The 18,393-nt window shown below is 52.1% G+C and overlaps 1 protein-coding gene across 5 annotated transcripts in view; it reads right to left on the reverse strand.

Moving 5' to 3' along the window:
• Positions 1-18,393, reverse strand: part of btbd11b (BTB (POZ) domain containing 11b) — a 111,419-nt gene that overhangs the window by 15,472 nt on the left and 77,554 nt on the right. For all 5 annotated transcript variants that reach the window (XM_035401396.1, XM_035401398.1, XM_035401397.1 and 2 more), the window contains 2 exons: positions 8,567-8,716; positions 773-977 (listed from right to left, as the gene is read on the reverse strand). In XM_035401396.1, coding sequence (XP_035257287.1) covers positions 773-977; positions 8,567-8,716 — 355 coding nt within the window. The remainder of the gene's footprint in view (positions 1-772; positions 978-8,566; positions 8,717-18,393) is intronic.

Below are 18,393 nucleotides of genomic sequence, written 5' to 3' on the forward strand. Positions count from 1 at the left end.
GTCCAGCTCCGGGGTGGGGGGGGGGGGGGGGCACCCCTGCCTGTCCAGCTCCGGGGTGGGGGGGGTGGGCAGCCCTGCCTGACGGCTTTGTTCAGATCCCCCCCCCACCCCTCCCCTTCCCTGAGCTGCAGGGTCAGGGGTCAGTGCCGTTAGAGGCCGGATGTGTGGGGTCAGAAGGTCGCGGTGCTGACAGGTGGAGCGGGGGAGACAGAGAGGGCCCACTGTGAGTGGAAGGAGGGGCAGGGGAATTTCCAAAAATACATTTCATTCATAGTTTAACTCGCCCTCTGCACTGCAGGTCACGGGTAAACCCAAGTGAGCCCAAGAGGCCGTCCCTCTCACTGCTTCATCGTGGAAAACACTGGAAACAAAAAAAGGTGTTTCGTGGGCATGGTTTGGGGCAGTTGTTTTGCAGATGTGGTTTGGGGGCGGGTGGTCTGGCGCAGGTGTAGGTGTTTTGAGGGTGTGGTTTGGAGCAGGTGTAGGTGTTTTGAGGGCGTGGTCTGATGCAGGTGTAGGTGTTTTGAGGGTGTGGTTTGGAGCAGGTGTAGGTGTCTTGCAGGTGTGGTTTGGGTCAAGTGGGGCAGGTGTAGGTGTTTTGAGGGCGTGGTCTGACACAGGTGTAGGTGTTTTGAGGGTGTGGTTTGGAGCAGGTGTAGGTGTTTTGAGGGCGTGGTCTGATGCAGGTGTAGGTGTCTTGCAGGTGTGGTTTGGTCAGGTGGGGCAGGTGTAGGTGTTTTGAGGGTGCGGTCCGGCGCAGGTGTTGGGGTACCTCTCGGTCTGCAGCGTGACCTTGGAAGGCTCCACGTTGGGGTTCTCCCACTCCATCTGGGGGCAGTGCATGAAGTAGCAGAGCGTGTAGAGCGCCTCGGGCTCCCAGTGCACCGTCGGGGGCTTCTGGTGCAGCGGAGTCCCGTTACTGGGGCTCTGAATGTGCAGCGGCTGCAGCTGGTGCATCGCGCGCGACACCAGGTCACCTGCGGGGGCGGCGGGACACACGTTACACACCTGTACAGTCACCTGTGTGTTTACACACCTGTACAGTTACACACCTGTACAGTCACCTGTGTGTTTACACACCTGTACAGTTACACACCTGTACAGTCACCTGTGTGTTTACACACCTGTACAGTTACACACCTGTACAGTCACCTGTGTGTTTACACACCTGTACAGTTACACACCTGTACGGTCACCTGTGTGTTTACACACCTGTACAGTCTCTGTGCCATCATGCACTCAGTCACCTGTGCTATTACACACCTGTACAGTCTCTGTGCCGTCATGCACTCAGTCACCTGTGCTATTACACACCTGTACAGTCTCTGTGCCGTCATGCACTCAGTCACCTGTGCTATTACACACCTGTACAGTCTCTGTGCCGTCATGCACTCAGTCACCTGTGCTATTACACACCTGTACAGTCTCTGTGCCGTCATGCACTCAGTCACCTGTGGTTTTCTCATTCTTCTGGAGACACTGGGGATTGTATTCATAGTACATGAGCAGCCATTCTGCTGGATCAGTCCCCCAATTAACATTAACCCCCCCCCACCCCCCAGCCCCCCCCCCCCACCCAATGTGCTGCTGTGGTCTGAGCGCACAGATCACTTTACAGAGAGCAGACACAGCAGACACGTCCCCACAGAAAGCCCTCCAGCCAGGCTGTCAGTCTCACAGTATTTTATGCATCATTTCAGTGGCTGGAGAAGTGGTTTGATTTTTCCACAAGAAGCTACTTGTTCAATATCCAAGGGGCTCGAACATCAGACAGAAACAGAACTCAGATATTTCATTACAGCCATAACAGTGGCATCTCCACAGAAAAAATGAAAAAACACATCTTCACAAACTCATAAAATGAGAACTGCCTCAGCACACAGACACCAGGCTGGGCGTGCACACAATCTGTCACCCTCTCAACAGTGGCTGCTGTCATATGCATTCAGAGGGTCTGTTAGCACAGCGTGTGTGTGTGTGTGTGTGTGTGTGTGTGTGTGTGTGTGTGAGAGTGTGTGTGTGCGTGTGTGTGTGAGTGTGCATGTGTGCATGTGTGTGTGTGTGTGTGCATGCATGTGTGTGTGTGTGTGAGTGTGCATGTGCAGCAGAAGGTTGCCGTGGCAGCAGAACATGTTGATTGGACAGTAAAGGGTCTGTTTCGCTGCACAGCCTGGTCTTTAGCCCGGTCATGTGACCCCACAGGATAAAGCAGGAGCACTGCCAGTTCCAATCCCTACTCAGCCCCAACCTTCCACAGCGCCTTCCTGCGACCTCGCCGCTCACAGGTAGCGTGCAAGAGCCGGAAATAAATCCGCCAGTGTCACTGGTGAGTCAGATTCAGGCATGAATCACTGCAGCACCCCAGCCGGGCACACCAGGCTCGTCAGAGCGCCCCCCGGGGGGCACGGGGAGAGCGGGCGACGCTGTCCCCGCGATCAGCGCCAATCTCCCCGCGCAGCCCCCGGGAGACGTCACCCCTGCGGCCCCAAAAAATGAGCCCCTGCACATTTCCCACTTTATCTCCTGTTTACGGGCGCGGAGAGACGAGCAGACGCATTTATCTGCAGAGCAGCAGCTCTCCCGGTAATTTAAAACTGTTAGAAATTCATAACTGCTGACAGCAGAGTCCCAGCAGGAATACAAGGCCATCCTGCCCCAACCGGATCCCTCAAAAACAGCCTGCATGTTTCTGAACACAGTCGCAACTGTGCTCTCATTGGCCACACGCAGTGCCTATGTTCCCATTGGTCACACACACACACACACACGCACACACACACAGTGTCTACGTTCCCATTGGTCACACACACACACACACACACACACACACACACACAGTGTCTATGTTCCCATTGGTCACACACACACAGTGTCTATGTTCCCATTGGTCACACACACAGTGCCTATGTTCCCATTGGTCACACACACAGTGCCTATGTTCCCATTGGTCACATACACACACAGTGTCTATGTTCCCATTGGTCACACACACACAGTGCCTATGTTCCCATTGGTCACACACACAGTGCCTATGTTCCCATTGGTCACACACACACAGTGCCTATGTTCCCATTGGTCACACACACAGTGCCTATGTTCCCATTGGTCACACACACAGTGCCTATGTTCCCATTGGCCACACACAGGTGCTCATTGGCACTGCAGGTTGTGGTTGCCAGGGCCCAGGTTCGACCCTGCAGATGCAGGAGGTTGCCAGATCCTCAGTCAGCTTTGGCACGCCAGCTCCCAAATGCTCAATATTTACAGCAGCCCATGTGCAGTGTGCTCCAGCTCCTGAACACCCGGAGAGAGAAGGCGATTATGCAGCTCTCGAGTGTGTGAAATACTCTGCTTTCTCTATTCATCAAATCACATCTATTTCAGCCTCAGCCTGCACAGACACACACTTACCACTCGAGAGCAGCTCGCTGGAGAGTTTGTTTAAAATCTGCTCAAATCTGCTTATTTGAGAAAATTAATGGATTTCTTTCAATAACCCTTTCATAAATATGTTAATAGCAGAGAATACTTGAATGAATGACAACCATAGGAAAATGCTACCTCTACAGTGTGTGTGTGTGCATGCATGCGTAGATGTGTGAGTGTTTGTGTTTGTGCGTGTCTGTGTGCCTGTATATACAAGTGTGTGTGTGTGTGTGTGTGTACTCCCCTGCAGGGTCCAGCGCTCTCCTGTCTCATAATTCCTGGAACCCTGATGAGGGGACATCTGGGCTCACTGTGGCGTTTCCCTCACACAGTTAGAGCGCAGGGACACTGTGGCGTTTCCCTCACACAGTTAGAGCGCAGGGACACTGTGGCATTTCACTCACACAGTCAGAGCGCAGGGACACTGTGGCGTTTCCCTCACACAGTCAGAGCGCAGGGACACTGAGAGAGCGCAGGGACACTGTGGCGGTTCACTCACACAGTCAGAGCGCAGGGACACTGTGGCGTTTCCCTCACACAGTCAGAGCGCAGGGACACTGTGGCGTTTCCCTCACACAGTCAGAGCGCAGGGACACTGTGGCGGTTCACTCACAGTCAGAGCGCAGGGACACTGTGGCGTTTCCCTCACACAGTCAGAGCGCAGGGACACTGTGGCGTTTCACTCACACAGTCAGAGCGCAGGGACACTGTGGCGTTTCACTCACACAGTCAGAGCGCAGGGACACTGAGAGAGCGCAGGGACACTGTGGCGGTTCACTCACACAGTCAGAGCGCAGGGACACTGTGGCGTTTCCCTCACACAGTCAGAGCGCAGGGACACTGTGGCGGTTCCTTCACACAGTCAGAGCGCAGCTCTCTGCAGCACAGGCCCGCCTCTGCGACAGGCAGAAACACAGCCCATATTCACAGCCTTAATGCTTTGTGTTTTAGGAACCGTGACTATCTCTGCTCATAAAAACACTAAATCTGAGTCTGTCACAGAGCTTAAATCAGGGCCTATTTCACAGCCCTGAGCCTGGACACACAGAGCCGGCGACGGGGCAGCGGGGCCCGGGCCCTGGGGCCCGTTTGTGTGTCCTTCTCCTCTCAGACAACTTAATAAGCAAAACTGCGGCAGACGGAAATCTGATAGCTGAGCAATTTAAAAGAGAAACAATTTGCCCAGCCGTCTATGGCACGAACCCTAAAATACTGGGGAAAATGTAATATTTACTGGGGAGCATGTCATTTTCAGACAATGCTCCCAGTCTTCAAAGGGTGGGTATTTAGTTTAAAGGACTAGATTACCCAGCTACCAGAGAATGCATCAAGCACATTAGAGAAACTGCAGTCAGACACCCACTTGGTTATAATAGATGAGACTGTTATAAAGAGACTATGGGCCAAATAATCTCAGAAAACATTTACAGGCTGAGGAAATTATCTGTCATAGTAACAGACGTGACCGCACTAGAGTCAATAACTTGTTAAATAAGCCACAGATATTTATTATTAAGACTTGGCGAGCGTGAGAGGCTCTGGCACCGAGCCCGTCTGCAGCGCCACCCCTGCCCCGGGCGTCGCCCCACAGCCAATCATCTGCTCCCCCCGCGCTGGGGCAGAGTTCCTGATTAAACACACAGAGACCCCGCGAAGCTGAGGACAGGAACCCTGCTTCTGACCCAACTCTCACACCCCAGACTGCACTCCTCCATATCCTTCAGCTGTCCGTCACCCGCAGTGTGGAACGCTCGAGTGTGTGTGACTCCGCCTCCCTGCCATAACCACCACACACAGCACATCTGTGTGACGTCACCTCACACACACTCACTGCACCCCACACACACTCTCAGACTGATCAGGCATTGGAGCAGCAGAGGAGCACGGTGAGTAATTACTGTCCATCTGCTCCACAAAAATCACATCATCTGCTCCTCATCCCCGCCTTCACTTTAATTAAACTGCTCCCCCTCCCGGCCCCGCCCCCTGGCCCTGCCCAAAAGTCTTCCCAGCACGTCTGGAGCTCTGTGTGCGCGGACACCGTGGGTATGACCAGAGCAGTGGGACAGCGGCGCTCTACTTTAGCTATCTGTGCTCAGAGTCAGGCCACCAAACAAGCCGAAACTCAGCCCCACTTGCGGCAGGCCTGTGTCCTGATCAAAGCCCCGGCCCTCACCGGGGCCCTCACAGAAACAGAGGGACCCTCGGGTCACAGGGCCTGAAGGTCACCATCTCCATTCCCCAGCAGGACACTGCCGCTGCACTGGGGGCCAGGCGCTCCACAGGCAGGCACCGGGGGCCAGGTGCTCCACAGGCAGGCACCGGGGGCCAGGTGCTCCACAGGCAGGCACACGCGCAGGGCAGGCGCTCCACAGGCAGGCACCGGGGGCCAGGCGCTCCACAGGCAGGCACCGGGGGCCAGGTGCTCCACAGGCAGGCACACGCGCAGGGCAGGGCTGGCTCCGGCTGGGGTGGCTTATTCTGGCTCTGCATGGCTGGTGGGGTAACGGGCTGTACGGAGGAGGCCTGGGCCCTGCCTGGGTCAGGAGGCGCGATATAACGCAGCCCTTCTGTTCCTGAGCAGCCAGGCTCAGGGAGGGGGGGACCCTGCAGGACTGCGTGGGTAGGGAGGGGGGGGGGGGGACCCTGCAGGACTGAGCAGGAAGGGAGAGGGGGGGGACCCTGCAGGACTGCACGGGTAGGGAGGGGGGACACTGTGGTACTGCGTGAGCATATGGACCCTCAGCTCGGGGGAATGCTGAACTGCTATATTTACTCTGATAAACAGGCAGTCTGCAGCAGTGGGCCTGGTGGACTGCCAGCCCTGCTAATGCTGCTAATCTCTGAGTCCTCTATCTGTGAGCTTCCTCAGGACAGCACACACCGCAGCGGGCTGTTCCTGCAGTCCTGGGCTATGAGGATCACCCTCGCTAGGTTTACTGATGGGATTCTGTAACTTCCCTGGACGCTGAGCGGATCTGTATTTTCCTGTGACAGTCGGGGATTACCTGCAGACTGCAGGCTCTTCCTGTGCGTGCCCTGCATGCAGTGGAACAGCTGAACATGTGGAGAATCAGAGAGTCCACAGAGACTGCAGCAGTCTGTGGTCTGACTCCCCATTTCATTCCACTGCTGTAGCTCACAGCAATAACCAATCAGCTGCCTGCGTGGGCTGCTGCGATGCCTGAGCTGAGATTCCCAGCCCCGTTCCACAATCCTCCAAACGTTCCACACCCCCCCCCCCCCCCACCCCCCACACCCCCTCCCTCACACCGCAGGCAGAAATAAAACACAGCCAAACCCCCAGAGAGGGAGAGCGGGGCGGGGCAGCAGGGGGGCGGTGTTTGAAAGCAGCAGGTGACTGCGTGGGCATCTGCCCTGTATCTGCCGTGTCCCAGCATCCTCCTGGCCAAGCCCCGCACCTTCAGCACATCCTCAGGAGAGAGACCACCTCACCCTTCTGCCCAGCTCTACCCAACCCTTTCAGGGGTGAGGTCACAGCTGTGCCGTTAGAATGTGCGGTTAATGTCACAGTCACTACTGGTGACTGTAAGCAGCCCAGTTCTAGAACACTGACTTACCATTTTGAAGAAAAAAAATGCATTCCAAAAAAACCTACACTTCAAAGGGTTAAAGGAGTTTGGCAAAGAGGCGTTGATTCAGTTTTTAGCAGTTTTGAACAATGCACGCTTTGTCTAACCGGCTCTATGCACCAGTGTGGATTCCTCTGTACAGAGAAGGAAACAGTTCACGCCCGTATTATGTAACAAAATAAAACACACATTCCCATTCAGGGTCAGGGAACAGAATCATAACTGGGTGCGGCAGGCAGTACACACACTCCCTTCAGTTACTAACCAGCTGGGTTTAGATATGACACATCACAGTAGCGAGTCTACACACCGTCTGTTGCACACAAGCAAGCACATAACAGCACAGGCCAGCACAGGCCAGCACAGGCCAGCACAGGCCAGCACAGTCTAGCACAGGCCAGCACAGGCCAGCACAGTCCCAACCAGAGAGCTGACAGGACCAGTGCTTCCTCTGTGAGGAGTACCTGCAGTGGCACAGGCACAGACGCTTTTGAGCGATAGCGACTGTGAGCACTGTCTGACCTGACTGATTCGCCCCCTAATTCACTGCAGTGCACAGCCCTCTGAGCTCTGAGCCCCATCCACTGCAGCTCTTATTTCAGAAAGCTTTCATGAACACAACTCAGTGTGACGGAGGGAAATATTCGATGCGTAAATGCGCTGCTGTCTGCTCTGGAAATATTTACGAATGTATGTTGTGCCAATAAAGTATTTTTAGTCTGAAGTAAAATGGCGTTCGCTCTGGCTCTGATGCATGGCTCAGGGCTGGGGGAGGCACGGGGGAGACCTGCCCGTCAGACGTCAGCAGCTCCAGGGAGCTACGCTGGCTGCACACACACTCAGCTTCAGAGGAGGCCAGGCAAGCTATTTCAGCTCAGTCTGCACACACACTCAGCTTCAGAGGAGGCCAGGCAAGCTATTTCAGCTCAGTCTGCACACACACACTCAGCTTCAGAGGAGGCCAGGCAAGCTATTTCAGCTCAGTGTGTTTGATGCCTGTTTGTGTCAATTATGGAGAGGAGCTTTCACACATCCTGGACTGAGGAGCCAAAAACACAATTTCACTTACTGGAGAAAACAGGGAGGACTACAGACATGCATGCAGTGATACAGCTATACAGTCATACAGACATACAGAGAATGCTCTGCACCTTGACCTCGGACCCCTGTGCACCCACAGTGAGGGTGTGTGTGGGGGGGGGGGGTGTGCGTTCCACTCAGAAGCACACAGGCCAGCCTTCTATCCAAACACACTCAGGAACCTCACTGTTTACACAACCGAAAAAGAGAAAAGCAAAAAATGTACTCATGGGAAGTGGAGGTCCGTGGCAGTGGGAGGAGGGAGGTGGGGAGGGGGCAGAGAGACTGATGGGAAGTGGAGTTCCATGCCGGTGGGAGATGGAGCGGGACAGAGAGGCTGATGGGAAGTGGAGGTCCATGGCGGTGGGAGATGGGCGGGAAAGAGAGGCTGATGGGAAGTGGAGGTCCGTGGCGGTGGGAGATGGGCGGGAAAGAGAGGCTGATGGGAAGGGGGCGGGGGTACTCACTGAGCTCAGCGATGCTCCCCACGCGGGTGGCCAGCAGGGACTGCTCGATGGTGCGCAGCTCTGATTGGCTGTACACGGGCCCATCCCCGGGCCTGCCGGCTCTCTGCTGGTCCCGGTGCAGGCTGAGGCTCTCCGGCAGGCTCAGCGCTCCTGTGGAGAGAGCACCAGTTACAGCACACACTGCAGACTCATCGGTGAGCTTAACAACAGTGCTCCTGTGGAGAGAGCACCAGTTACAGCATGCGCCGCAGACTCATCGGTGAGGTTAACAACAGCGCTGCAGCCAATCAGGCCCAGGCTAGCTGAGGGGAACTACCATTAGGAGGAAACCAGCGTTTAATGGTAACTGGGCTGATTCGGTCAGAAACAGCCCAAGGTTTCAGCAGACTCTGATCTTGGGTGACAATATGCCCAGTTTTATGCAACACCATTAAATAACACCAGTCACAGTAACAGCAGGAGTGACAGGGGCAATCAGACAGAAGGCCCTGCAACTACATTCAAATTATTACCTCTTATGATTTATGGTGTCTGTGGGTTACAGCTGGGCAGTCATTCCAAGCCACTTTATTTACAGCGCTAACAAAACAGCAACGTTTCCCACAAACAGCGCTTCAGGGCGCTTTCATTAACATGTTGTTTCATAACAAACAATAAAGCGCAAGTATATTACAGAGAATCAGCATTTAGATCCACATAAAAAATGTAAATCTGCGCTAGTCCACATTAGCATCTGGAACATCACTGATGACTGAACTTCCCATCAAAGCAGTGTTTTTACAGACGTACCCAAAAAATAAGAAATCTGTTCAATTACGCTGTGTATGATTTCATGCTCCAGACAGATGAAATAAAGACCCAGATGGTGCTTAATCACCAGGCTGAAACACGGATATTTCCTCCTCGTCCTCCTGGAGCCTATTTTCTGCAGCCAGGTTTTTCTGTCTCTTTGTCATTATTAACGTGATCAGATCAGAAGCGAAGAGACCGGCTCTCCCTCGCTGGCTTCTCCAGAGTGTTTGGCCACTCCAGACAGAGAGGAAAGTGTTTCTGATCCGGAAAAATGTTGATGTATAGAACACAGAGAGAGAGAGGAGCACTGGCTAGATGTGGATGTATGAAACACAGAGAGCGGAGCTCTAGAAAGATGTCGATTTATGAAACACAGAGAGAGAGAGGAGCGCTGGATAGATGTCGATTTATGAAACACAGAGAGAGAGGAGCTCTGGATAGATGTGGATGTATAGAACACAGAGAGAGAGGGAGCTCTGCCAGTCCTCCACAGGGCCTGCAGGTTCACTCTCACTGACACACACAGCGCAGCGCGTGCTTTAATACTGTCGGACAGCTGCACCAGACCTGGCCCTGGCATCAATCAATACGGCCTGCATTACTCAACCTCTAAATAAGCCTCTGCTGACACCTCCATTCTGCAGGACTGCAGGAGGAACTGTCCAAGAAAATATGACTGCGTTATGCCATGGTACCAAAAAAACACACATACATGTTCACACACCTACTGCACAATGAATCAATACTCTACAAATCAATACATTATTTAAAACAGTCTAAAAAAATCAATACCTTGCTCAATACAACAATGTTTTTAGATGATTATAGTATGTTCTCCGAGAATCAATTGCATCATAGAAAGACCGCACTACAAAGCAAACAGCTTTCCAAATACATTTCAGACTAGCTATGAGAAAAAACCAAGGCCCTCTTCTGAAGAAAATCCTGAATAATCTGCCTTTACTCAACCATTCATCCAGAAATCATATACGAACAAAGACATTTACTAAAATTTGCATCTGGCAAAGGTTTCGTGAGAATATTTTCCTGGAAATTAATCATGATATTAGAATGTATTTCACTAACATAAAGAACTGTGATACAATCGGGGAACAAATAAAGTGATTAATGGGTTAAATGTTTTTGTCCCACATTCCAGTACCTGCACTGTGTAAGGGGCAGTTTCTGTTTCCTACTTCTCAGAAAATCAAAGGCAGTTAACAATTCCCCAACACAGACCGTAAACACTGAAGCACACAGCTGACAGAAAGCTTATTACTGTGATTTATACCAGCTGTGCAAGCGTGAACACGGTAAAGCAGACCGCAGTGCTCATTACAGGGACAGAATACAGTAAACTGCACTGTGCTGCTCTTTACAGGGACAGAATACAGTAAACTGCACTGTGCTGCTCTTTACAGGGACAAAATACAGTAAACTGCACTGTGCTGTTCATTACAGGGACAGAATACAGTAAACTGCACTGTGCTGCTCTTTACAGGGACGGAATACAGTAAACTGCACTGTGCTGCTCTTTACAGGGACAGAATACAGTAAACTGCACTGTGCTGCTCTTTACAGGGACGGAATACAGTAAACTGCACTGTGCTGCTCTTTACAGGGACGGAATACAGTAAACTGCACTGTGCTGTTCATTACAGGGACAGAATACAGTAAACTGCACTGTGCTGTTCATTACAGGGACAGAATACAGTAAACTGCACCGTGCTGCTCTTTACAGGGACGGAATACAGTAAACTGCACTGTGCTGCTCTTTACAGGGACAGAATACAGTAAACTGTAATGTTGTTCATTGCATTACTGTAAATTGTTCATTACTGTTTGTTGCTTAATGAGCTGTGTCCATCTGACTTTCTTGGGAGACTCCCTTTATCAGAAAGCACTGCCGATGGGGTAAAGCAGGAAATTAGATTCTGAGTGAAACCCGCAGCACCACTTCCGGCCTGAGGTGTGCCTGATGATGGAGTCTGTACAGGCTGCGCCCCCTCCTGCCCCCGCCCAGCTGCTGGGTGGATGAGAGCCTTTTTCATCCGAGTCATTCCTCATTGAGACTGCGAGACAGAGTGAAGCTGCAGTAACTGTGTCCATTTCTCCAGGGCTCAGAGGGAGGGGCACTTCCCCAGAACCCCGCGTTCATGTTTCCGCTCATTAGGGGGAATTAGGCGAGTCTCAATCCAGAGTCACACCAGCGTGTGCAGGTTCACAGAGCAGAAACATCCAAACTCGCTTCTCTCCTGTAGCGAACCTCGCCTGGAATGTTAAAGTGATGGGTCACCATGGTGACGAGAGAGAGCTGCCCAGTTGCTCTGAGACTGTCGGGAGGGTTATAGGTGTGCGCCGTGGTGCCAACAACACTCCCACAATGCACTGCAGGGTGCCGGTGTCAAATGCTATTTTCACACGGTGATACCGATACCTAACCCTGCTGTGTATTAGCGCTGGTTTAATGAGACTGATATCACTGCTGTATTTCAATACAAATGGATGAATGAAGGGTTCATTAATAAGCACACACTGATGTGACTGCAGCCTACTTTAAAAGGAAGCAGACTGACATCTGGACACCGCCCGACCCATCCTCACACAGGACACTGCCCGACCCATCCACACACAGGACACTGCCCGACCCATCCACACACGGGACACTGCCCGACCCATCCACACATGGGACACCGCCCGACCCATCCACACACAGGACACTGCCCAACCCATCCTCACACGGGACACTGCCCGACCCATCCACACACGGGACACTGCCCGACCCATCCACACACGGGACACTGCACGACCCATCCACACACGGGACACTGCCCGACCCATCCTCACACGGGACACTGGCCACTGTGAACGATCCAAAACGTCCGCCATCCTCTCAAACTGACTACCTCTTTTCTAATCGGGTGAGGCTGCATTTGAGAGGCAATTAAGCAGATCTGAATGAAGATACTAAATCAGCCCATCTTTCATCCAGAACCCCTCCCTAGCATATTAACAATAATCACCATGGTAACAGGAACAAGCAGCTCGTAGTGAATCATCCGTTTTGTGAGCAGAGCAGCTGTACGGTCAGCCCAGCTGGCCCTCGCTAGGGATGAGCCTCTCACACACACAAAGGGGTATTACAATGAGGCCATATACACAACATGACATTTTACAAGCACACACCTGAGAGCAACTTGCATTAATACTGTTAGTTACCATGAGTTGGGTTGCAAGGGATACAATATACAAGGGAACTATATATAGAACAATATATAAACATATTTAGGCCATCTTATAATTCTGAGCAAACCTCTCTGTACACTATGAGTACATAATGCTGGTGAACAGGGGTACTACAGTGTCTGCGCTGCAATGGCTTCTCAATCTGTGGCCCGGCACTGATCAGCTGCAAAACGCTCATTAGCAGGAGGAAACAGGACAGAGGATCTGCTGGGAAGGCGAGATCACAGCAGGCTTATTACACCGCTGAACAGGGACCACACAGAGAAACATCCAGAAACATCCAGAAATGCGCACCTTTAAAATCAAAGGAGATCCACTCCATGCTGAGCACAGGGAACAACAAGACTGAGCTCATTTACCATCCCTGCCCTAATGGCAGCGTGTGATTGGCTGGCTGTTAGCAGAGCTGGCCCAGCAGCGTGTGATTGGCTGGCTGTTAGCAGAGCTGAAACAGTAGTGTGTGATTGGCTGGCTGTTAGCAGAGTTGGCCCAGCAGTGTGTGATTGGCTGGCTGTTAGCAGGGCTGGCCTTACACACCTACTGTGATTGGACAGGAAGGCACACTAGCTTTGGTAGAGGAGCTGGCTTTGAGATCCAAGTTGCTGGATGTCAGAGATGACAGTCCATCTGTATGTGCTACAGAGCCCAGAGAAAGCTCTGTTATCTGTGTTACTGCAACTAACTGTCACTGGTGAATAAAAACTTTTAAAAGTTTGGAGGTTCATCATCAAAAAAAGAACCCAATTTTATCCACTCAACGCTGGTACACAGTGCACACTTCTGGTCCAGGGCTGAAGGTCACTGATGCCGCAGGTGTGGGCACACTGTTGGAGAGTGCAGTGTATGGACAGGGCCAGGAGTAGGGGCAAAAGCAGCAGGGCAGCACACGCACACACAGGACTTTCTCACCAGCTCTGGCCTGTGCTCTGTGCACTGCCCTCCCCCACAGAGAGACAGGACCGTGCCATCACCCTGTGTACTCACCCAGGCTGCACCTCCAGCACAGCCCACGCAAACACCTTCCTCTGCCTCCCCGCTGCACGCACAAACTCAGCTAATGCAGGCAGGCAGCCCACACCACAGCCCTTCAGCTTGGGTAATGGTTTTAAAAAAAGAACACAAATAGCACAAATAGCATTCAGAATATGTCCGGAGCTGGTCTACGTAAGAGAGTGGGATTCTGTGATGTCACACAAGCCTGCTGTCTGTACATCCAGTATTCCGGGGAGATCACAGAGCAGTGATGTCATAAAGGCCTGCAGTCTGTACATCCAGGCTTCCTGTGACATCACAGAGCAGTGATGTCACAAAGGCCTGCAGCCTGTGCAGCCAGGTTGCTAAATGCTGACGGTGCTGTGAAAGCACTGGAGATTCCCCAGGCCACACCGCGGGTCCTCCTCCCCGCAGCTCTCACCCTGCATTTAAATCTATTTCAGACAGCGCCTCCTCTTCCTCCTGCACTCCTCCACTGGGACACGTCTTTCTCTGCCTCCTACCCGCTGCTGTAAATCTGCTCTGGAGGCCAGCTGTGCTTCCGGTCAACCCACTCGCCCTGCAGAACCAGCACCAGCACAGAGACACAACACTACTGCAGAGACAACATGCCACAGAAAATGTGTTCTGAGCATGCACTGGATCCTCCATCCTCCACACCCATCCTCCATACCCATCCTCCATACTCATCCTCCATACCCATCCTACATACTCATCCTCCATACTCATCCTCCATACCCATCCTCCACACTCATCCTCCATACTCATCCTCCATACTCATCCTCCATACTCATCCTCCATACCCATCCTCCATACCCATCCTCCATACTCATCCTCCACACTCATCCTCCACACTCATCCTCCATACCCATCCTACATACTCATCCTCCATACTCATCCTCCACACTCATCCTCCATACCCATCCTCCATACTCATCCTCCATACTCATCCTCCATACTCATCCTCCATACTCATCCTCCATACCCATCCTCCATACTCATCCTCCATACCCATCCTCCACACTCATCCTCCATACCCATCCTACATACTCATCCTCCATACTCATCCTCCATACCCATCCTCCATACTCATCCTCCATACTCATCCTCCATACTCATCCTCTATACCCATCCTCCATACTCATCCTCCATACTCATCCTCCATACCCATCCTCCATACCCATCCTCCATACTCATCCTCCATACCCATCCTCCACACTCATCCTCCATACTCATCCTCCATACCCATCCTACATACTCATCCTCCATACCCATCCTCCACACTCATCCTCCATACCCATCCTACATACTCATCCTCCATACTCATCCTCCATACCCATCCTCCACACTCATCCTCCATACCCATCCTCCATACTCATCCTCCATATCCATCCTCCATACTCATCCTCCATACCCATCCTCCATACTCATCCTCCATACTCATCCTCCATACTCATCCTCCACACCCATCCCCCACACTCATCCTCCACACTCATCCTCCATACCCATCCTCCATACTCATCCTCCATACCCATCCTCCACACTCATCCTCCATACTCATCCTCCATACTCATCCTCCACAGAAACGTTTCCCTCTTTCCACTGTAGCACGGCTACTGTGTGCCGTCACATTTAGAAAGATACCCCCCCCCCCGCAGCAGCTGCAGGTTACTCCCTGTACCCCCCCACCCCCCCACCGCTTCAGTCAGTCCTGCAGTCAGGATCTTCCCCAAAAGTTCAGCCTGTGACAGCACCGTGTCATCGACAGCAAATCTAAAGCGATGTGCTCAATATCCTGGCATCCCCGGCTCAGAGCCTGAAGGCCCATTTGGCCACATTTCCATTTGACAAATGCAGAGCCTGCAGCTCAAAGCGTGTGTGTGCCGCTGCCTGAATAAAACCATTTCCCCGCTCATCTGGGGATAAGTGACGCGCGCACACAGAATGAAGCAGGGCGAGGTGATCTGTGCAGAATATCAATTATTCCAGGATTCACTTCAGCTACAGACGCAAGATCAAAAACGCAGCCAAGGTCAAACGCAGGCTAAATATCCAGACTGGGGCATAATAATACCCATCACTTTCTCTCCCGCTTCATAAATCTGTGTCAAGACCATTCACACCTGCGATGGCCTATTTGGCCCACTCCAAACGGGGGGTGGGGGAGGGGGGGGTCAGTAAAAGCACACAGGTGCTGTAATGAATTCTCAGATGAATTCCCATCAGTGCAGTGAGGACAGTAACTGGAACCTTTCTCTCCCTCGCCCATAAATCACATGATCAATACCGCTTTAAAGCAGACCCAGCCCCTCATCACCCACTGCCAGCGGAGCACTGAGACTGATGGAGCACATTAGGGGGGCGAGGGGGGGGGGGACTGGGCCTCTCTCACCACATTCATTTCATTTCAACAGCAGAACGGGGGGGGGGGGGGGGGGGGATTGTGCCGTCAATATGCAGCCTGAATCATGCGATGACTGCACCCTGGAATCCCTAAAAGCGCCCAGACACTGACTTCAACCTGTACCCCAGGCTACAGAGCCCCACTGCAGGGAGAAGCCCCATACAAGAGAACTACAGGTCTGCACCAGAGAACTACAGGTCTGAACCAGAGAACTACAGGTCTGCACCAGAGAACTACAGGTCTGCACCAGAGAACTACAGGTCTGAACCAGAGAACTACAGGTCTGAACCAGAGAGCTACAGGTCTGAACCAGAGAGCTACAGGTCTGCACCAGAGAACTACAGGTCTGAACCAGAGAACTACAGGTCTGCACCAGAGAACTACAGGTCTGAACCAGAGAACTACAGGTCTGAACCAGAGAACTACAGGTCTGAACCAGAGAGCTACAGGTCTGCACCAGAGAACTACAGGTCTGAACCAGAGAACTACAGGTCTGCACCAGAGAGCTACAGTTCTGAACCAGAGAGCTACAGGTCTGAACCAGAGCACTGCATTAAGCGCATTATCACTAATCCCTTTCAGAGTCTCAGGGAGGGGGACGGTGCAGGGCACAGCACACACCTGATAACAGCAGAAATGTCTAAAAATGAGACAGATTTGGGCACAGTTCCCCTCAGGTCAGCGTCTGGCAGGACGGATAAGTGGGACGGAGTGACGCAGGAGAGAGAGGGGTTTCTGCTGCTACACGTTTGTGAATAATTGAAGGGTATAAACAATGTATAATTAGCTGCACTGTAAGATCCAAAAAACAAATGGGTCATTGGACCGCATAATGTAATTTACTTCTCTGGTTCAGAGCCCCCTGCTGGCAGGGAGGACTAAAGCAAACCGACTGGCTGACATAAAAACATCAGCAGAATCCCTGATTTTAAAACAGGAAACAGCAACAGTATTGCATTACATTTTATTTGGCAGATGCTTTTATCCAAAGCAACAATGAGAACATACCAAAGGTCATTGGGACAAGTACAGAACAGTGCAATAAGACACATTCTCCTTAAGCATCAGTGTCCTATAGCCAGTCAGAGAGAGAGGGGGGGAATTCCAGAGTTACACAAACAATTCAGAGACGAGGACGATGTTATACCTGGCCTGGACAGCAGCCCCCCCCCCTGAACCCCCCTGAACCCCCCTGAACCCCCCGCTGAGCCCCCCGCTGAGCCCCCCGCTGAACCCCCCCTGAACCCCCCTGAGCCCCCCCTTCAAGTCATTCTGAAGAGGCCAAGTGGCCTGCATTGTGGGCGGGGCCTGTGCTGAGGGCAGGGCCTATTTCTCTCACTCCGCCCCCACACGCCTCGCTACTTCACTGACAAAGGCACTTCCGCTCGCACAAATGTGTGTGTTCGTGTGCGTGTGCGTGTGCATGTGTGTGTGTGCGTGTGCGGTTCTGATGAAGGTCATTCATCTGAAACTCAACCGGAAGCAGTGACGCATCTCAGATGTTCCGAGACGAAGCTGAGTCAGTGACAAATCTGAGAAAGACCCGGAGACAGAGACACAAAGACTACCTGGTTTGACGGGCTAAAGCTGAATGATCTGAACATATCATTCTCCTGAATTTATTATTGAAAACTCTACTGTTTGTTTCATCACATACAAGCAGCAGAGTCAATAGACCACGGAAGAGTGAGAGAAGCTTCTCCGCATGCTTTGACATTAGTCCTGAAAGATGGAGAGAGAGGGAATCTGGCGACCCCAGAACCTCTGAGAGCGGGTGGTGCTGATGTGCTGAGTCATAAAGGAGGACAGGAAGGCAGTCCCCTGCTCTGTATTCTGAGTGCTTGGTCAACCTGTCAATCACAGCTCAATCTGCCAATCACAGTCATCAACCAGCTGCCCCAGAGCCCTGTGTGTGTCAGAGTGCGCGATGTCACTGATCCCAGAATGCCCCTGGTACGGACGGGAGTGTGTGATGTCACTGATCCCAGAATGCCCCTGGTACGGACCCCGACTCACCCCGCCAGACATTCTGTCAATCTGATGGCTGCACTTACAGTTTTAGTAAAAAGAAATTTGCACTCAAAGACCTGCTGACTCCATGCTATACTTAAAATACAACAGTAAAAAAACGCCACGTCTGATCTTAGAGGGGTATTAATGTCTGAAGCGTTATAGGTGGGGCAAAACTCCCAAAGAAAACCTTAAAAGGGAATCTTTTGTCCTCGCTTTCCTTTTGTACCCCATAAAATAAATTGGCAATCTCCGGTTCAGAGTTTTCAAAAAGAATACATTTCAGAAAGTTTTGAAAGGAAATGAATTATGTTCGATCTGGCTGTTCCTCTCATCCATGCAGTGCTACCTCACACAGGGGGCGGGGGGGTGGGGGGGGGAT

Source organism: Anguilla anguilla, chromosome 19, assembly GCF_013347855.1.
Source record: "Anguilla anguilla isolate fAngAng1 chromosome 19, fAngAng1.pri, whole genome shotgun sequence".
Lineage (NCBI taxonomy): Eukaryota > Metazoa > Chordata > Actinopteri > Anguilliformes > Anguillidae > Anguilla > Anguilla anguilla.